The 22471-nt window shown below is 43.0% G+C and overlaps 1 protein-coding gene across 9 annotated transcripts in view; it reads left to right on the top strand.

The window, feature by feature from the left end:
• LOC143284774 (plexin-A2-like) overlaps positions 1–22471 on the top strand; it is a 561646-nt gene that overhangs the window by 489221 nt on the left and 49954 nt on the right. For all 9 annotated transcript variants that reach the window (XM_076591753.1, XM_076591756.1, XM_076591755.1 and 6 more), the window contains 4 exons: positions 3459–3693; positions 6066–6211; positions 15845–16026; positions 16585–16729. In XM_076591753.1, the coding sequence (XP_076447868.1) occupies positions 3459–3693; positions 6066–6211; positions 15845–16026; positions 16585–16729 (708 nt within the window). The remainder of the gene's footprint in view (positions 1–3458; positions 3694–6065; positions 6212–15844; positions 16027–16584; positions 16730–22471) is intronic.

Here is a 22471-nt window from a genome sequence, read left to right as displayed (position 1 = left end):
ATCTTCACAGATGGCTTGTTGGTGTGATATGCGCTGATGCACATATGAAAAAAAAAGAGTTCAAATGAGTAAATTTACCGCAGATAACTTTGGCCCTTTCCTGAATGTCCTTGTTTTTGGTGACCTCACCAGTCTTGTCAATGACACTCTGACAGATACTTCTGTACACGTCTTCATTCAAATATTTGTTGCAGTGGTTCCCAACCAATGCCCTTGCATGGTAAGCTTGGGGACAGATCCTGTTTTCCTGCAGAGTCTTGTCCAGATTTGCAGCAATTGGCCCAGTTCGAATTGGCAATGAAGTCATTTTTGTTTTTGTTTCTTTGATAACTTCTTTTTGTTTCTCAATCTTTTTCTGAAGCTGTTTGCTGTTCTTGCATTTTGCTTGGCAGTTGAGATTTTTCAGATAACTCTGCTGCCCCCTGAGCTTCTTGATGTCCATGACATGTTTCTGAAATGGTGCAGAGAAGCTGTCAAATTGGGTACCGTCTCTATCACTGGCAACTGATTTTGCTAGCTGTTCATCCAAATTATGACATTGTTCTTCCAACAGGTCGTGATGTTTCTTGACAATGCCCAGCAAGATATGAAGGTAGGGTGGTGTCACCTGCTCCAGATCTATGTCCTAATACTGGTTGTCTGACCACATTGTTGTACAACTGTGCATTTTTCTTGTTTTTTCCTGCACGGCGATACTTCATGTAATCGCTCTTGATTTGAGCGACTGACCTTAGTTTGATGCTTCCTTCATTGCATTCGGGGGGGGGGTGTTGGATCACTGATTTTGTTGCCGTACAGTACAGACATGGATGGATTCCCTGTGCACCTGACAAGCCATACAGTTTGGTCAAGAATTCATAATCCCCGAAGACAAAAACGCCTGTTTGTTTGCCTCTCCACTGCATGGTCTCAAGTTCAGTGATTTGGTCTTTGTATGGACCTAGTAGCCTTCTCAAGTTCTCTGGAGTGTCTTTGCATTCAGCAATATTAAAGACACAAGTATTGAACTTGGAATTGGCATTGACTAGGTTTGCTACTTGGAGCATCAGTTTGAATGACCCACCACCATGATCACCGCCAATCTTAATCCAAATTTCGTCCTCAGGAATGCTGCCATCATGCCATGACAGTCGACCTTGACTGTCATAATCATCCAGCAATTTGGTAACATAATCTGGGACATTCTTGATTCCTGCACAAGGTGTTGGAACCAGCTCCATCTCCTTTGCATCCTTACTCCAGATTTCTAGAGTTCTCATCTGGCCTTCTACTCCTGCATGCTGTGCTTTCAGTTGTGCTGCTTTTTCTTTCTTTTCACTGGCGTAATGTACCCCAAGCCTTCTGTAGAGACATTTCAGCGTTCTATATTTTGTCAAACTGATGCCTAGTATTGAACGCGTTGCTGCACCTTCTTCTGCTGTTACAGACACTGGGGCACATTGGGCCTCACTAAGGACCAGTTGTTTCCGTGCCTTACATGCTGTCTTCAGTTCTGTGCCCTGTTGCTTGGCTGCATCTTGTTCCGTGTCTCCGGATACATTCAGCCGGATTTTGTTCATAACTTTTGCTCTCTTCTTTCTCCATGGTGTTGGGGCCTGTGATGATCTTTTCTGGGGTTTCCTTATTTTTTGGAAGATGAGTGGTTGTCCACCAGTTTGGCACTTGATGGTCATTCTATCTTTGGACTTTGACAGCTTAATGTAGGCACATTTTGTGAAATACCTTTCCTCTGGTTTCGTCACTGGGCCTTCAGACGACTCAAAGGCCTCAGAATGTGATTTTTGAATGGAGACAGTGCTTTATCTACACCAGAGCGAACTCGCCTAAGCCGTTTAGGTGCAACTTTAAAATGTTTAACTGGCGTTGAAGTGGAATTCAAGGTGTCAGAAAAGGAAATGTCTTGAACAGGCCGGTGGTCTGGTTGGGGGCTTGGTCTTAAACTGAAACTTTTTTTTTGTTTTTTCTCTGGTCGTCCGCCTTTGCTCTGCTGTTGAAAATGTGAACAAGCTGCACACTGGCTGGCTGGGACACTGGGGTCAAAGTGACACCACAAATATGACAGTGTTTCAATATCTGCTGACGTGCGGGCTATTGTTGTGGATGCGTTTTCACGTTTTGGTAGAAATTGTAGCTTTGTGAAACAAGAAGCACAGATCGAGTTTGAGTGCACTCCCTCCGAATCTTCCAACACATTCAAGCTGAAAAACGTGTTGATCTCTGAAGCAACACTGACACATGTTTTCTATTGTTTGCTCCTATCTTTTTCTGATCTCTTGGACCTTCTCCCACACAGTCTGCATAAGGAATTTAAACGCTCTAAATGTTCAGATAGTGAATGATCACTTTGATCCATCTCAGATGGAATCGACCCCCCAAAATAAAACCGACACGAACAAAACAGATAATATCGACAAACAAGTATTTGTTGTTGAAACAACTACTACTTTCCACAATAAGAATGACAGACAACTGCTTGTTGCTACAACTAATTGATTCTACGACTAACTGATAAGTAATGCTGATATACAAACAATTATTTGCTACAACAGTAACGTATTTATTCTACTTCTTCATCATTATTCCAAATGACATACAATCATCTGTTACTTCAACAACTTACACCACTTTATTATTATTATTTGTATTGTTATTATCATTAAAAAAAAAATATACGGTCTCAGATTAAAGCCAAATAAATATTATGCCCCCGGCCCCAGCCACCCCTCCCTCTCCCAAGCGTGTCAGCATCAACACTCACCAGTGCACCGCGGGTGAGGGATCTTCACTGGCTGGCTCAGTGAACCCCAGCACACAGCAGTTACACACACTTGAAATAACAAGTAAAATCTTTACTCACAGACCTATATTTTGTCCCAAATTTTTCCAGCTTACACAAGACACATTAAACAACAAAATGTAGAAATATCTAGTTTCTGAAAACTTGATGTCAAAAATTACATCAGTTTTAACACCACTAAACACAGCATGCCCGCTCGATACACACACAACAGCACAGTGCGAAAGCGTGGGAAAGAAGCGGCGGGAAGGGAGAAAGAGGCCGTGAGTGGTACAAAGGTCTGGCACAAGCCAGCTTTAGTAGTGCCAAAGAACAGTTGAACTTAATAGTCAGATTTGGAAGAGGGTAAACTGCCGTGGTTTAATTGTTTGTATTCTGTCAACAACAAAAACTCATAGCAGTTAGTATCAGTATCAGTATCAGTAGCTCAAGGAGGCGTCACTGCGTTCGGACAAATCCATATACGCTACACCACATCTGCCAAGCAGATGCCTGACCAGCAGCGTAACCCAACGCGCTTAGTCAGGCCTTGAAGTTATAAAAAAAACAAACTTGGAATATTAGAAAAGATGATATCCATATATCACTTACTGGTGTGTTAACAATGCATTAGTCTTGTGATGGAGTTTGAATGATCAGTGACCTGTGTTTGTCATCACAGGTGACTGTGGGCAACCTGACGTTTCCCGTGGGTGTGCTGCGATATGAGGAACCAGAGGTGTTGTCCTTCCCCGCCATCATCGCCATTGCTGTCGGTGCCAGTGTCTTGCTGATTGTGTTGGTGATCGTGTGCATCTTGTACCGTGTCAAGTCACGGCGCAATGATGATATGATGAAGAAGATGAGGATTCAGATGGACATGTTGGAGGCCAGAGTGGCCAACGAGTGTAAAGAAGGTCAGTGCTGACAGCACAGAGTGGCTAATGAGTGTAAAGAAGGTCAGTGCTGACAGCACAGAGTGGCTAATGAGTGTAAAGAAGGTCAGTGCTGACAGCACAGAGTGGCTAATGAGTGTAAAGAAGGTCAGTGCTGACAGCACAGAGTGGCTAATGAGTGTAAAGAAGGTCAGTGCTGACAGCACAGAGTGGTTAATAAGTGACAGCACAGAGTGGCTAATGAGTGTGTGTGTGTGTGTGTGTGTGTGTGTGTGTGTGAGTACATGTGCAATGTGTGTCTATGTCTGTGGATATATGCACATGTGTGTATGTGTGCATGTGCATGCATCTGTGCATGTGTGGATATGTGTGTGTGTGTGTGTGTGTGTGTGTGTGTGTGTGTGTGAATTGTATCAAAATACAGTGTTGGAATAAAATGAAAATGAATGTAGTCATTGCAGGGCCATTCTTCAGTATCAAAGAACTGTAGTCCTTCAGGTGACCATAACTCCCCCTTGCCCTGGTAGGGGTTTGGGGGGGATTTTTCATTATGTTTTCCAAAACGTTTGATCAATGTTCCATCCACGTGTACCTGTCTGCCAAAAATGAATTATGGTATGAACATACCAGGGTATGGTTAAATAAAAAAAATGCACTGTTTTTCTGTTGTAGCAAAAGTGTTTGGTCAGCAAAAATAGTGTGTTGTTATTAGTGAAGTGTTCCATTTGACTAAAATTGGGTTTGTAGAGCTTCATATTATGTTGTTCAACCTTGTGCAATCAAGAATGAAATGCAAAAGTGTATCCAGGATGTTCTATTTCTGACCCAAACTCCACAATTTCAAATAATGCGATGCTGCAATTTGCAACAACATTTTATTTGGTAAACAAAACAACAGTGTTAATGATTCATGTGTCCATACACCCACATACACAGCAGGGATATTTTTTACAGTATCTGCTGTATATTTTGGTCAGATTTTCTGTCCATAATTACCTGTCTCACATAATAACATCAGATGAAGTTAAAGAATCCAGACAGTGTTGAAAAACAAAACAAAAACAAACAAAAAAATCCCCTCTTTGGCTGTTGAGAAAGGTTTGGCAAACACAGACAGCAGACAGTTTAGAGTTAATTGCAAAATTTAACTTTTGTCATCCATACTGAATTACAGAAAGTATCACTGAGTTGTTCATATGCACTATCAGACCATACTATCTTTCCTTTCTTGCCATTAAGAACCTATGTCTTGAACTTCCTATATTAATAGCATACTTTTTTGTCTTCATTTTGGGGTTTTAAGATGCCCATTTGCGTCCTTGGAGAGTTCCTTTGCACCTGGTGAGTTTTTTGAGAAACTGTCCCACAAAAGTCTCCCCAGAGCTCCCAACACTGATGAGGGCTCTGATGGCACGATTGTTGTGTTTCCTGGCCACTAAGGTTTCAGTGGAAGAGCCACTGGCACAGATGCCCAACGATGATCATGTCTTGTGAGTTTTCCCATAGTGGAGTGAAACAAACCAAGACATACTGCATTCTTATGGGACTCTTCATTTTGCCAAATGGCCATCACTGCTTTCCTCACAACTGCAAGGTCAGATGTGACAAAGGCAAACACCAGACCCTTAATCATGTCAGTAGTTATCTCATGCACATAAAGAAATCCTTCAACCAGTGACCAAGTTGCTCGCGTTTGAGCATTTTCTGTACACCGGAAGTATTTGATCATGTGACAAGCTATTATGGTATTAATCCAATTCAAAGTCCTTCATGGAATCGCTCAATCTATTCCCTTTCTGTAGACATAAAGAAATATAACTGTGTGATGAAATATGTGGATGTAGTGCCATTTTAAGCACATATACCTCCAAAAGTCATACATAGGGCCCAAAGAAGGGAAAATGGTCTATATTACCCCCCAAAAAAACCCCACCCCTCCCCCCTGCATTTATACCATAATTTAAATTTGGCAGACAGGTAAATAATGATTTCTTACAAAAAACACAAGAAAATCACTGTGAAAAATCCCGTTACTACCCCCACACTGCATCCCCCCAGCTGGGATAAGTGTCACCATTTGTCACCTGACAGATTACTGAGAGAGGAACTAAGTCCTAAGTGAAAAAACAAAAAAAGACATCTGTAGTTTTCACTTTAGTCTTTGCTCTGGTGCACACATACTACACAGTGACATGCTGCATAAATGCAGCTGACCAGTCTTCCATGGCTGATGCGTTCATTAGTTTCCATGCCAATGGTTTCATGTGGATGGAAAGCATTGAATATGAATGAAATGTCACTTCCTTGCAACTGTTGCACAGCCTGTTGAAAGTGGCACAATCACATAGTTCTGACAACCAAATGAAAGGGTAATTGTCAGTATCGTGTTTCAGCATTTGCGGAGCTGCAGACTGACATGACCGAGCTGACGAGTGACACATACGGTCAGGTGACCATCCCATTCTGGGATTACCGTTCATACTGTATGCGCATCATGTTCCCTGGCTCTGAGGACCATCCTGTCATCAGAGACCTGCAGGTTAGTGTGGCCATCAGTGTGTATCACCAGAACTGTATACCTCATTTTTGTCATTATTTATTTACACTTTATTTTTCTCATTTACATATTTTAGCATGACCCCTGTAAGTCCACGATTATTAGTTATCCCACGGTTTCTCTCACTTTGAGAGAAATGGTGGGATTGCGAGAAAGTGTGGTCATTCCCATCCCATGTTTTCTCTCAATTGCAATAAATCATGGGGGCGCCCCCAATGTGTGAGAAAGAGGGGGAAGTTCCCATTACTTTTATCAGAAATATTTCCTTTATTATCGGAGTTGGTTTTATGTCATTTCCCAATGCAAATATTAGAGAAAAAGAAAAGAGCGAAAGAAAAGACCACTCTATCCTCTTGAACAGACTTAAAACTTCCTTTGGTATTCGTGACACTGCACTAGCATAGATCACGTCTTACCTGTCAGATCGTACACAGAAAGTGTGTGTAAATGGTAGATACTCTAGAGTATCTGCCTTGAAATGTGGTGTCCCACAAGGGTCCGTCCTAGGTCCTGTTCTTTTCGTGCTGTATGCGGCTCCTGTGTCGGATGTCATCAGTCATCATGCGATGTCGCATGAGAGCTTTGCTGATGACACACAACTTTATCAGTCGGCTTCCGTAGCTGAATTTGATGCACTGGTAACTCAAACACAGGAGTGCATTGCTGGCCTAAAGGACTGGATGACTCTCAACAAGCTGCAATTAAATGATGATAAGACTGAATTTATGATAACCTGTCCAAAGAAGTTTCGTCAACATCCTTCCTTTCATGACTCTGTTCTGATCAATAGCACACCTGTTTCACTTTCTCCCTCTGTTCGCAGTCTTGGTGTAATCCTAGACCAGTCTCTTTTTTTCCAACAGCACATTTCGAATATCTGTAAAGTTGCCTATTTGGAACTGCGTAGAATCAGCTCTATCCGCCACTGTCTCTCAACTGATGCAACCAAGACACTTGTATGCTCTCTGGTTCTCTCAAGATTGGATTACTGCAACTCTCTTTTGGCCGGCCTTCCCAAATATATGTTAGACAGACTCCAACGAATTCAGAATAACGCTGCCAGACTCATTTGCAGAGCTTCTAAATTTGACCATGTTTCTCCTCTCCTTCAGTCTTTCCACTGGTTGCCTGTTTCTGATCGAATAGACTATAAGCTATCCACTCTGACCTTTTCTGCAGTCAACGGATCTGGCCCCAAGTATCTTTCTGAACTCATCCATATCTATACCCCGTCTCGCCAGCTCCGTTCTTCCTCTGATACTCGACTTCTCAGGATACCTCACGTCAGAAGTAAGACCTATGGACACAGATCGTTTTCTTTTCAATCACCAAAGACGTGGAACAAGCTCCCTGATAACCTCCGTCATTCTGATTCCCTCGCATCTTTTAAATCTCGTCTCAAAACTCACCTTTTCCCTCAGCAATAAGTTCAATTGTGGCAGGTCCACTTCCTTTTCGTTAGCTGTGCTTGACTATGTGTGTATACATATGTATGTGTATATAACTACATGCATGTATATGAATGTGTATTGTTGTGTGCGTGTGTTTATGTAAGTTTGTGCCTGCCTATGTGTGCGTATGTGTTAGGGTAGCTGTTAGATACACATGTATGTTAAAATGTATGTATGTAGTGTGTGTGTGCGTGTGTGTGTGTGTGTGTGTGTGTGTGTAGTCACATTTTGGTGTGTGTATGTAACATAGATATAATGTTTTATGTTAACAAAAGCGTTTTTGTAAAGCACCTAGAGCAGATTTCTGGATAGTGTGCTATATAAGTATCCATTATTGTTATTATTAAAAGAGAAAGGGGGGGGGGGGGGGAGGGGAAATGACAATGATGATCATGATAATGACAGTGGCATTAGTGAAGATAAAAACAGTAATGACAGTGAAACACATCTATTTATTGTATTTCACATAAGATGGACCATTGCAATGCATCAACCTCAGAATCAACATTGGAATCAATAGCAAACAACAAAATTAAGGCAATGTGTATAACTCAAACAGAAATATGATATTATATAACGTAATATATTACAGTAAGACTTGAACGGAACCTTTCCCGAAGGATGTTGGGAATAACATCAAAATGATTCAACTCTCTACATAAATGTGATAGAACAAAAGATGTTTCACAATGCTTTATCCTCATGTAATGAGTGTGAAAACTGGACCAAATAGTTCTGATGTTTGTTTTGATGTCACCTTTTCTGTCACATTTATTTAGAATGTTCTTCATTTCATGCTTGCTCATTTGTTCATCTGTTTGTGTCAGCATCATTTCGCATGCAGGATAGCACAGAAAATAGATTCTCCTTTTCGTAGACAACAGTCAGAGCATGAAAATATTACTTTAAAAACAGAGTGAAAGAAAGAAAAATCAACCAGGCAAGTAAACACACACAACACACACAACACACACTCACACACACTCTCTCTCTCTCTCTCTCACACACACACACACACACACACACAGACACACACACACACACACACACAAAGTGATAAGCTGTTGAGAATTATTCAGGAGGAATTGTCCTGGTTCAAGCACAGGGTCATATTTTTCCATTTCTATGTGGCCGATATTTGATATGTGTTGGATGAAGATGTCAGTGTAGGCTTGGAGCTTGTTGCTGAACTGCTGTCACCACTGTTCTGGGGTGTCATCGTCAAAGCTGAATTTCATGGTTGTTGATTCCTGTTGGGCAACACCTTCCCTCAAACACCCAACATATACCCCAATCTGTGTACAGATGCGACCGTGAGCATTTTCACGCACAATAACCTTTCTCATCTGACATACAACAAGATCAACAGCAAACTCAGCCCAAATGGCAAACACATCAGCTACCACTTCTTTTTTTTTCAAAAATACATCATGTTCTGAAACATTTTATACAGTCAGTTTTAAAAAATGCAAAATATCAACAGGTACTTTACTTTTTCTCCAAAAGAACTGCTCACAGGTTCCTGCTCAAGGACAGACATTTGTGTGGGAGTGGATATCCCCATAGCCACCACTTTAATCTCTGCAGCTTCCCCTGTTGGTATCTAAACTCCTTTTTCCCACACCTTCACTGACCCCAGTCACCCCGCAACATCCTTAATTGCCACATTTTTGCATATAAAAGCCACTTCTTAAACCACCTTTAAAAAAAAATCCATCCCCCAGTGAACTTAGACAGTGACTGGCCCAGGCTCTGAATGCATTGGTGCCAATCACAGTCAGTATGGGACTCCTGTAGTCAGTGTCTGGGCTTTCAAGGCCTGGAACTATAACAATCACATCAGTGCCTACAGTGCACTTGTCCAAAATCAGTGACACATCTACAAACCCCAAGTAAGGCACATTTTGGACCCCAGCACCCACTACCTGTAAATCTGTATCCAAAGAATTCAAAGGCAAAGGCAGTGTCTTCCCAGAAAATGTCTCTGAGATCAGTGTGTCCTGTGATCCAATGTCCAATGGGCCCCTTGTTTCCACCCCATTTACTGTAACAAGTGCTTCACACCTTTGTCCCACCAATACTTGGAGTCATATGCCTTCTGACACAACTTGTGAATCATCACTGGGCTGCTCAAACTCCATTTCAACCAGGAGTATCTGTTCAACAGCATGTCTGTTATGACAGTTTTTCAAGACTTTCGGACTTGACACTGGTCAGGTGACAAGGACTCTGTAGTCAGTGCTGAAAGATGGCTTGGCAGATTCTCATTTGGATGTGGACGGATCACCAAGTGTCGTGATACTGGTTGAGAGCCTGCTATGAACCTTCCCAACTCCACTGTTTGAGTAGCTGGTACAGGAGAAGGAGGAATTTTTGTTTAATGTCCCGTCACACAAATCGGTGATTGAAGACATTTTGTTAAAGTATTTTTGAATGCATCTGAGTATTATCGGTTAGAAGGGGTGGGAGATGTGGATGAATGGAGGGTTGGGGGAAACTGGGCAAATGAGGGTAAAAAAGTGGGTGAAATTTGGAAGAAAAACAAAACAAACAAAAAACCCTCTAAATACAGTTACAGGAAATTACTTAAAGGACTTCGTAAAAGAGAAGTCGTTAAACTGACAAGCGAAACAACTGATAATGAATGCAAAAAGTCAAAAACATCAACGTTCTCAGTCACTTGTGAAGACACACTTTCGTGTACAAAAGGCTTCATCAAGCTACAGTGAAAAATTATATGCTCAATTGTCAGTTTACTAAAGCATATGCACTTGACATAAGAACAATACTTGGTCCGTAATGAATTTGATAATAGTCTGAGAGCTAAACTCAGAATTGGTCTGCGAATCGGACCAAAGTCTGAGAGAGTCAACTGACGAGGTTTTAGACTTGAATTCAAGCACCTATAAAAGTCTCTTTCTAGTATATTGCTTATTTCCTTGTATGACAATGGGCAATATACTTTTATACAATCTATATGATTTTTTGCTCCCCTTCTTGCTGCCCTGTCTGCTTGGTCGTTATAACGGAATCCAGTGTGGGATGGTATCCAACAAAAATCAACATTTGTACCCTTCACAAATAGGGAGTGCAATAAATACCTAATTTCAAACAATAAATCTTCTCTTTGATTATTCTCAAAAAGGAGCAAACCTTTTAAGACAGATTGATAATCAACACAAAATAGGATATTACTTACTACGATTGGTATATCAACAAGATGATTTAAAGCCATAAGGATGGCCACCAATTCAGCTGTAAAAATTGAATGTCCCTTACCTAAATAATATGATTTTTCTGTTTTTAGGTCAGGAATGACAAAAGCAGATCCTGCACTGCTATCATCCAGGACCGAGCCATCAGTGTAAACTTTTAAATAATAATCAAAATTTTCTTCTAATTCAATTCTGACAGATGCTGCTATTATATGTGGAGATTCTCCTTTTGTTGTGTCAGAAGCACCTATGTTGACGTTTACTTTTGTTAACTCCCAGGGAGGGGCAGGTGGCACCAGAACATGAGGTGCCATGTCATGCAAATCAGTGTCTGAAGAATTTGAAATATCTGACACATATGTGCGAATGGTTTGTAGATTTGAATTATTTTGTGCATTTTTTTGGAAAATCAATATCAGACCTAATATTTAATTCCTCAAAATTATCCACTGCTGTACATCTCACAATATATTTAGCAGAACTTAATTTTCTGATTTCATCTAGTGGTAGAATACCCGCAAGCTTATAGGCTTCTGAGGTCTTAGTATGCACAGGTACCCCTAAAGCCAGTTTCACAGCTTTACTGTCAATTATTCGCACCTTCTTTAGAAATGTCGGCGGAGCAGAAAAGAAAATTTCTTGACCGTAGGTCAATCTTGATCTCACGAGAGATGTCGCTAAATGTAAAAGAATTTTGGAGTCTTGTCCCCAAGGAGAGTGACTTACAATTTTTAAGAAATTTAAACTTTTAACTGCTTTAGTCACCATTGAATCAATGTGTTTCTTCCAGTTTAGTTTTGAAGTAAATAGGATCCCAAGAAATTTTATTTCCGACTTGAAAAATATTTCACGTCCTCCTAAAAAAAATTGTGGTAGTTTGCTGGGATTATAACCATTATTAAAGAGGATCAAATGTGTTTTTTCTACAGAAAACTCAAAACCATTAGATTGCATATAGCTACTCAGTCTATCAAGTTCACCCTGAAAATGTTTCTGTACATAATTGATGTAATGTAGGCTTGTCCTTTTCCTCAAGGATGTCTGAATCCATATAGCAATATCATCAGCATATTGAGCCAGCATGGTAGATGATGAAAAATATGTATGTAAATCATAAAGCATAATGTTGAACAACAATGGAGAAATAATGGAACCCTGCAGGATTCCCATGTTTATAGGCCTAGAGGTTGATAAAGTTACTCCCACTTTTGCCACTATATATCTCCCACTTAAAAAGGATTTAACATAGTCATAAACATGACCCGACAGACCAATTTGTTTCAGCTTAAATAACAGTCTGCTATGCCATACTCGGTCATAAGCTTTAGTAAGATCGAAGAAGGACGCAAGGATACTTTTTCGCTTAGAAAACTGTTTTTTAATTTGGGTAGTGAGACGGGTCACATGATCAATTGTAGATCTTCCTTTCCTGAATCCAGTTTGAGCTGACGGAATTATGTTATTTTTGTCAGGTAATACACCATTCTAATATTTACAATTTTCTCCATGACTTTCCCAACGTGGGAGGTAACCGAAATAGGTCTATAACTGGAAGCTTCTATTTGAGGTTTACTCTGTTTTAATACAGGAGTTACAATGGAAGTTTTCCATACCTCAGGGATTTGTCCACATTCCCAGCACTTTTGAAATAATGTATGTAATATAATTATCCAGTTTTCTGGCAAATGGTTTAACATGGTGTAAGATACTACATCCTTACCAACTGACACATTTTTGTTACTCAACAAATGAATAGCGTTCTTTACCTCATGTAAAGTTATTGCCGAATTGATTGTATTATCATTTTGTGGGGTAGGATCTCTATATTTGTCACTGATTTCTTCTTCCTCTCTTAAAGTCTTTTGTTTAGTTGACAAACTATCTACACTGCCTGTTTTAGAATACATACAAACAAATTCTTCGGCCTTCTCTTGAGGGGACAGAAACTCTTTATCTTTTGTTTTAATAGGATAGTCTTGCAGAACAATGCCTGATTTCATTTCTTTCATTTTGGCCCACACTTTCTTCATATCCTTATGGTCAGATACTTCATTCAAACAGAATTGTGACCAGTATTTTCTTTTTTCTTGGGCTATGATTCTATTCGCCTTGATTTTTGTGTAACACATTTCTTTATGAGCAGCTTCTTTTACATCTTTGTCAGGTACTTTTCTGAGTACAGCTGGTACAGTCACTTTCATATTGCTCTTCAGCCTCACAGGTTTCAGTGTCAAGAGTCATTGGTCAGCACACTGGACTGCAGTGTGCAACACAGTGTTGTCGGTCACCCTCTTCTTTGCAGCAGGACAAGTCACCTCTGCTGGTCCACCAGTCATCCCTTGGCAATGAAACCCGTGGGGTTGAACAGCTGTCTCAAATTTATCCACTTGGTATCATTCTCAGCCACCAGAGCTGGGTTTGGGTTTCATCACTCTCTTCAGTGGTGGCCTGTCAAACCACAATGGAAGCAGGATTCCTTCAGTACTGCTGTAGTTGGTTTACTACGCAACCGTTTAATCACCTCTTCCACAATACAGTTTACCATGTCCATCTCTGCTTGCTGCGCTTAGTGATGGTCTGTTCTGGGCATTTGGAAACCACCCCTTCCACATGCTTCCTGCGCTGCATGGTGCAGGTCTACAAAACCAGGGCATGCTATTCCTGGATAGCCAAACCATTTCCATAGTTCAGATAATGTATGCAAACAAAACATCACATTTTCGCATTAAACAATTCACCTGGATGTATCCAAGCAGCACTATCAAACAGCATCATTTCACAAGTTGTGGCTCAACCAACCAGAGATCTTTCCAGGGTCGTTGCTAAGCCAATCAGATTGGAATGCAAAAGAATGTGATCAAGTCTGCCACCAACATCCAACACGCATTTTTCTACTTACAGATTATAGCAAGTCTTGATGAATAAATATTTCCATTACCAGCAATGCGCAGTGAAAAGAAAATTTTTAACTGTTTCGCAGCCAGGAAAATAAGATTTGAGCAAAATCTATTTGTCAGGGTTTTTTTTCACAAAAAACGGGTATAAATTTTCAAAAAATGATGTGCTGTTTGTTATTGGAGAAAGACCCATAAAAGTATATATTTTCTGAAATGTAAATGAATAAAGAATACAAAACACATAATATTTTCCCATTATATATATTTTCAGTGATATGCTTTTGTTTTGAAATCAGTGTTTTGTTTTTTGTCACATTTTCAACTTGTTCATTACAAACATCAGTCAGGTAATTTGCACTAGAATATCATATTTTCTGGACAAATGGATATCTGCACACACAAAATCATACTAGAACAACCACAATGAAATTTTTTTTTTAAACAAGAGACAGATACACAATGCATTGTGACTTCTCCAAGTGATAATATGGATGTGAGGCCACGTCCCTTTAGTCTCCACCCCCCCCCCTCCTCTTCACCCCTCTCACACAGTCACTTTATCCAGTTCTCATCAGACTGCGTTGGCTGAGTGCCAAGAAAATCACTCACACTGTGTCCTGCAAATAATTTGGTCACTTTCTGTCATCTGCTACAGCTGTACAGCTGCCATCACTTACTGATAGTCGTATCTTGGCCACTCTCTTGATTGCTCCCTTTATTTTCTATCAAATCGTCCGATAAATGTTCATCACTGTCTTCTCCTTTGAATTTAGGTTTCAATTCTTTCTGAGCATCAGCCAAAGAAAGCAATCCTGGTTGATTTAGTTCGCCATGATCGCATGTCTTGAGCACGGTGTCAGTCTGACATTTTGTTGAGCGTGTGAGGAGAGGAGTCAGGCAAACACTACGGCCATTAACCCGACCAAGAAATAAAGGACTTCCTCATGATGTAGATGGTGTTTCTAACTATGAATAGAATCTAGAAAGATTCCCCAACCAAACGTTACCAGTATTTTTGTCAATGAACTGAATGCAAACCAGGGAAAAGTCAGAATATTTTGATGACGAGTTATCTCATCATTGTGGCGGCGAAGCGTACATGCTTGCGCTGACAAGTTGTCTCATCATATAGGCAGCCTAGGGGTTAACTTCTTGATGTATATTACTTTACACTTTACTTATCATTATACAGTTTGTGCACACAAGAAATTCTGTTCTCTTTGATTCAAAACCGTACATGACCTACCAATCTATTTGTGGTGACTATGGTGACTATCTTGACCTAATTTTATGTTTGAAAACAGACCGCTTCTTTATTCAACAACATTCCTGAAAAAATAAAACAAATATCTACTCAAAATACACACCAATAGAATCATTAAGACCATATTTCCCATTTAACTTTCATATCATTTCTCTCACCTGGATTTAGCAGCTCTCTCCACAATACCACTGATGCTCTCCAACACAGATCTTCTGGACACCAGTCGGTCTTACTATCAGATTCCTACTGATCACTTTTATTGCAAAATTGCAGATTATTGATCAATGACTTACTAAACAATAATATATCAACTTATTCAGCTCAAATAATCAGCTTATATGATATTTAACTTTTTGTAACAATCTCTAAGAACTAAGTTGAGTAGAGAGTAACAGATGGGAAAGAGAAATAATTCTGTCACTCCCATTACAGTTATTAAAGGGTGTTTTTTCCCTGCTCAAATCTTTTGTAGAGGGTTACAATAGTATGCAGTCCGAGACAGCCTTCATGATGAGTTACATTACAAGCATTATTCAGTATGCATGTGTGTGTGCAGTGATATAAATATGTACAAATGCATGTGCATGGAAATTATTTAGCCTAGCAATTGATAATTATGAACAGTGATATTTTAGGATTGTGGGAATTTAATTATAATCATTGTTTGCACATATACAGGGTACCACAGCTGATTAGACTTTTAAAGCTGTTTGATTGAAGTCCTACCAGGTCATCAGCTGATGTGGACAACACTTGTAACTGACTGAAGTGTGACTGACTGTGCACAGTACTGTGGGGACAGTGTGGAGCGGGGCCTGCGTCAGTTTGCCGGCCTGATCAGCAACAAGACTTTTGTGCTCACCTTCATCCGCACCCTGGAGGCCAACAAGAATTTTCATCTGCGTGACCGAGTCAATGTGGCATCCCTTATCAGCGTGGCACTGCAGACACAGATGGAATACTCCACAGAGTGAGTTCTGTGATTGCTGTCTGCTGTCAGTCAACAGTCATGGCAGAAGTGATTTCAGCTGCTGCAGACCTTTAGATAGTTTTTGCTTCCTTTATTTTGTTCAGTTTTTAAGTTTTCTTGTTGAAGAGAAAACATTGAATGATATAAAAAACAAAACAAAAAAAACAACATGTATTTTGGAAAGTTATGCAAACAGATTATATGTCAAGGTTGTTGTTCTTTCATACTTATGTATGCTAACATAGATTGCTCTACAGTGATTGTGAAAAATGGGGGTTGGGAGGGGTGGTTGATGTATCAAATTGCTCAGAAACCTTAGTTTTGATTAATACGTAGTTGTTTTTTAAGGGACTACTATGATATAAAAAAACGACAACATTTGTACAGGAGAACAAAATGGGTTTCTCTGCAAGTACTTGGAACTTTGCACTCACAAGGTTTTCGAGGCTGTGATAAGTCTGCTTGTTTTATTTTCCAAATAGTGTTTACATGCCTTTCATGCACAAGATTGCATTTTTTGATAGAATGGATCACAAAGAGTAGTGTTGCATCTTTCAGGATTCTGAAGACCTTGCTGGCAGAACTGATAGAGAAGACTGTGGAAAGCAAGAACACTCCCAAATTGTTGCTTCGCAGAAACGAGTCTGTTGCAGAGAAAATGCTGACCAACTGGTTCACCTTCCTACTGTACAAGTTTCTGAAGGTGAGTCTTATTCTGCTCATTCTGCCTGCAGTCAGGTCAGAGGCTCTCCTCTGCTGCTGGTAACCATGTAATCCAGCACTACCTGTCACATGTGGGGAGTAAACCCCAACATGAAAATCTGATCTGGAGAGGGATAATCTCTGCCAGATTTGGCACATCATTAAAGATGGCTTTTAACTCTCTCCATACGAACGGCGAAAGAGACAACGTTAACAGCGTTTAACCCCAATTACCATCATCAAAATATTGCAAGCGGAAGGCTCTTGTACTGAAGAGGTGAATGTTGACAAAGAATACCACAATTCTGACGACAGAAGCTAAAGGTTGGGTCATTGAGACACCCACTGGACATCCGAGGGGTCTGTGTAGAGGAGAAGAGAGGACTGGCCGTACTGAGTGAGTTAAGGGAGGTGGTTGCTGGCCCCCATACATAAAGTGTGGGGCACATGGCCCACTAGTCTGTGGTGGGATACACCTGGTGCCCATGAACCAGCCACCATGTATGGGTCAAATATGAAGAGGTCATCCCAATGTTGGAGCAGGCGGAAGAATCTCCCAACGGCTGCAGTGATGGATGAAGATGCCAAACAATGAGTAAGGAGACTTGTGAGCATGCTGCAAGAACTGCTGTGGACCCACATTTAGTGGCTTGTCTACCTAGAGTGTGAAGCCTGGATTCAGCGGAGTGCTTGAAAGAAACCATCATTGGTTCAATGGGCAGAAAGACGATTCTTATGCTACATTTACACTAGGCCGGTATCTTAGCTCAACTAGTTGAGCTAAGTTGAGCGTCAACTAACGATATCTCCGCTCAACGTTGGTCAACTAGTTACCGAATTCAGGTTGCCTCAACTCCCTTGCGAATGCAGTTTGTTTGTTTTTAAAATAAGCCCCGCCTCCCGGCCACGTCACATGCACAGCAAGCGCTGGGCGCTTTTATACAGCATTTTTACTGGCAACTACCACCAACTGCCAACAACTGTTGCGTTAACTTGTGCTCAACTTGGAAAGTTGACATGTAGTTGGTGTGGGTCTTGGCTCAACTTCCAAGATAGTATAAATAAAGCTCTCGGGGTAGCTATTCAGTCCATCTTGACTCGTCACCATGGATCGCTATTTTCTACTATGTGTTGCGAGATTTCAACATGATCTTCATCATCACCATGGCCATCACTGTGGTCTTGGGCATAGGAGGGAGGATGAGGCTGAGGATGTGAGACAACGTCCTAGGAGAACCGTATGGGTCTAACACTGGCTCACTGAGGCAAGGAGGAGGGAGCTGAGCCACTACTACAGTCTGCTGAACATAGACATGGGCAATGCTGAAACCGCTGAAGCCAGAATGTTCCGGAACTATACAAGGCTGACACCAGATGTATTCCTGGAAGTCCTGGACGCGATTCGACCTGCCATCACGAAGCAAGACACCCGTCTGCGACAAGCCATCGAGCCTGGTCTGAAGCTGGCAGTCACCCTGAGGTTCCTGGCCACAGGAGATAGCTACCACTCATTGGGGTACGCATTCCGAGTTTCATTTTCCTTTATCTGCGTCTTCTTGCCTGTCGTCTGTAATGCCATCACCAACGCCTTCAAGGCAGAGGCTTTCCAGTTGGAGTGGACCGAAGAGGGGTGGAAGGCCATTGCCGACAAGTTCTGGAGCCGCTGGAACATGCCCCACACCATGGGTGCGTTGGATGGCAAGCACGTGGCCATCAAGAAACCCTCTAATAGTGGGTCCCTGTACTACAACTACAAAGGTTTCTGCTCTATCCCCATGCTGGTGCTCGTGGACGCAGACTACAAGTTCCTGTGGGTGGAGGTCGGTGGAGTAGGGCATATGTCAGACGCCCAGATCTTCCTTGAGTCGTCGCTGCGATCTGATTTGGAAGATGGTACCATCAATCGACCAGCTCCTTGCCCTCTCACAGATGATCCGGCAGACACCACCAATGTACCCTACTACATCATCAGTGACGATGCCTTCGCTCTGCGGGACTATTGCATGAAGCCCTACTCCAGGAATTCCATGGAGGTCCGGCAACTCATCTTCAACTAGAGGCTGTCACGGGCAAGAAGGCTGGTGGAGAATGCATTTGGGTTGCTGGCTCAACGCTTCCGGGTGTTGCTGAGGACCATGGAGTTGAAACCACGCAGAGTGAGGGCTGTACTCAAGTGCTGCCTTGTACTGCACAACATCCTGCTCCAACGTCAGCCACCACCTGTGGAAGCAGTCGACAGGGAAGGTCCCAACAGGGAAGTGCTGCCTGGTGCCTGGAGACAGCATGTCATCTGGGACGACACACCTCAGCCACCAGCACGTCGTGCAGACAACCCTGGAAAGCGAGTCAGGGAGACTCTGGCTGACTTCTTCTGGAGTCCTGCAGGGATTGTCCCATGGCAATGGGATAAGGCCCACGTCAATGCCCCTGCGAACCTTGACGACGCTGCTGCTGCTGCTGCAGCCCCTGACCCTGCTGATCCGGCTGACCCTGGACTTGCTACAACTCCTCCTGCGTCCCCACCCTCCTCTCCGGAATGAGATGCTTGTGGGTGTCTTATCAAATCAATGTTCCTTTGTGTGCTTGGGTGTGTGACTGTAGGTTGAAATGTCTGTGTGGGTGGGAGACAGACCTACAGGCAGAGAGGGAGAGGGGAGGTGGCAGAGAAAGAGAGGGTGGGGTGGGGTTGACAGAAAGGGGGTGGGGGGGAAGAGAGAGGGGGGAGGGGAGAAGTTTGTTTTGTGTTTGTGCCTGTGGGGAGAGTAGGAAACTAGGTAAATATATATTTTGATTGGGTGGCCCTGAAAAGGGCCTATCATTTTGGCTTGCACCAAGGAACTTAAAGGTCGAGGTTGGAGAAACAGCTCGAAGATGAGGTGCTGGGGTCCTGGGGCGGGTGCCTCCTAGGTTGGGTGGCCTTCCTGGGTGAGGCTCGTAGTGGGGGTAGTGCCGCAGGTTGGAGTTCATGCATCACTGGATCCTGCATCACCCAGAAATTTAAGGGGTCGTCATCTGCAGGCGCTGCCTGCTGGAGTACCGCTGACATACTGGGGAAGTTGGAAGCTGCACCATGCAAATGGAGTCCACCTGCAAGACCAGGCACGTCTGGAATTTGGCTATTGGAGGGTCCCTGGGCCCCTTCAGCTTCTATGATTTCATCAGCCAATTTCCAGACCCGACTCTGGAAGTCATGAAATCCCCTCGAACTGACGTTCCGCATCCGCCAATCAATGGCACCCCAGAAGTGCGCATTAGGCGTCGTCAACCGCTGGAACATGGATTCCATCTGGGCACACAAAGACTCACAGCATTGACCTACCCTGCCAGCATGAGTTGGATTCTCAGAAGAGGACCCTTCCGATGGATGGGACCCTGGAAGGATAGGTCTGGAGGGACCAGCACCTGAGTCAGTCGTAGCAGTTCCAGAACGGCGTGAGCGCTTTCGACGTGGAGCAGGTTCTTCAGGGTCCTCAGGGTCACTCGAGTCGTCAACAGCTTCCCCTCACCTGGTCCAAGTACGTCTTGGGATAATTCTGTCACAGACGATGACATGAAAGCAAAATTGTCCCAGGCCCACTTTTCCGCAGGTTGAAGGTTGACTCGGCCAGATCCACTCTTCCCTACATTCTTCTTTGCCCGACTAAACAAGCTCCTCATCGACTTCACCCAGCCCGTGACATCAGCATACGACAGGCCAAGGGTTGCTGCAAACTCCGTCCATGTCCAATGTTTCAGTGCGGGATCCTTGTATCCATCTTGCCTCTTGTCGAAAAGAAAGGGATTTCTCTTCAGAAAATCCAAGACCTGCTCCTTTTGATTCTTGGTGAGCCTGTGCTGCTTGAGGGACTTGCCCTTCTTGTCAGTCTGGGTGGGGGTGGACTCGATCCCCGGGGTGTGCTCTGCAGCATCTCCAGGAGTCGACGGCACATCATCAGGAACAACTGCGGAATCAGGACTCGACATCTTGTTGTTGCAGGGTCGACAGTGAAAAACCCTAGTAGCAGCCAAAGATTTGAATGAAATGCGCGCAAAGATATCGTGTGATGGTCTGGTTTATGTACTGTGCGCACACCAACTGTACAAGTTGAGACAAGATGCAGTAACCCACACCAACTAGTTGCCACAACCTCTGTCAACGTAAATCAACTTAAATCGTAGTTATCGCGTCCAAAAAACACACACTGCGTGCGTGCGAGCGAGGCTTGGCTTGCGAGTCGAGCAATGCCACGCGGTGGAGAAAAAGGTTGCCTCAACTCAGCGCATCTTGTGTAAACGCGCATGTCAACTGGCGCCAACGTCGAAGTTGGCGGCCAACTCCATAGGATATTGGGTTGGAGGTGATATCTATTTCAGCTACGGCAACTTGAAGCGCATCTTGATCGGGAAAACCAGATAGGCTAGATCTAAAAATAAAGGGTCGACAACTGCCACCAACTCACAATATCCTTCCTCATCTAGCTCGGCAACGCTAGCACAACTAGTTGCTGGGAGTTGAGATGCCTAGTGTAAATTAGCTCTTAGCAATGCACCGTGGAGCACTAAACGGGCGCAGTGAGACACATGCAGAACACTGCTGGCCATCTACTGCATCCTGACCTATCTCCAGCCATCCTATGTCTTGCACTGGGTCCAGATAGGGTGGGACGAGAGAGTGAGGCTGACGACTTAAGCAACTCTCCCTCACTTTAAATCAAGTGCAAGCCATGACTTCAAACTACACTGCACAACACCTCAAGTCCTGTGGCTACAAGGGAGTGGCAAAGCAGCAGGTGTGGATACACTGGAAGCTGTAGTCACAAGCCCGCACACAGGCAGCCCAGGGCATAGGGTTGCTCTCTACAGGACTACAGCAGCAGTGGAGTTCGGCAGCCCCAGGGTGTCTGAGCAGCCCTCTTTAGGATCACTCTGCTCACCTCCATGAAGGAAGGGGCTACAAAAGGTGCCTCAGACATAGCCTGTTTCACTTCTCCCTGGCCAGCTTACCACAGCTGGTGGGGATCCCTCATAGCTGTCTACCTGCAAAAAAGAAGGTACAACGAAAGTGTGCTGTGCACAAGACCCAAGCAGCATCTACTGCCACGACAGCACCCACTCACTTGTGTCTTACATGTAGGCGAGCCTTCAGGGCCTGTATTGGCCTCATCAGTCACTCTGGACCCACAGCCACCAATCTTCCTTCTAATTTCTGAAGCCATGGTCATCTTCAAATTCGAAGGGTGAACTTCACTCTGCCTGCACACTGAACATCTTTAGCAAGACAGAGTGAACAGTGAGACAGAGTGAACAGCTTTAGTGAGACAGAGTAAACAGCTTTAGTGGGACAGAGTGAACAGTCAGACAGAGTGAAGTGAGACAGACTGAACAGCTTTAGTGAGACAGAGTGAACAGTGAGAGTGAACAGCTTTAGTCAGAGTGAACAGTGAGACAGAGTGAACAGCTTTAGTGAGACAGAGTGAACAGTCAGAGTGAACAGCTTTAGTCAGACAGAGTGAACAGTCAGACAGAGTGAACAGTTAGACAGAATGAACAGCTTTAGTCAGACACAGTGAACAGTCAGAGTGAACAGCTTTAGTGAGACACAGTGAACAGTCAGACAGAGTGAACAGCTTTAGTGAAACAGTGAACAGCTTTAGTGAAACAGAGTGAACAGCTTTAGTGAGACAGAGTGAACAGTCAGACAGAGTGAAGTGAGACAGACTGAACAGCTTTAGTGAGACAGAGTGAATAGTGAGACAGGGTGAAC

The sequence above is a fragment of the Babylonia areolata genome, chromosome 8 (genome assembly GCF_041734735.1).
Source record: "Babylonia areolata isolate BAREFJ2019XMU chromosome 8, ASM4173473v1, whole genome shotgun sequence".
NCBI classification, from domain to species: domain Eukaryota; kingdom Metazoa; phylum Mollusca; class Gastropoda; order Neogastropoda; family Buccinidae; genus Babylonia; species Babylonia areolata.
The sequence above is the reverse complement of the archived record's forward strand: the minus strand, read 5'-3'. Positions and strand labels throughout refer to the sequence as shown.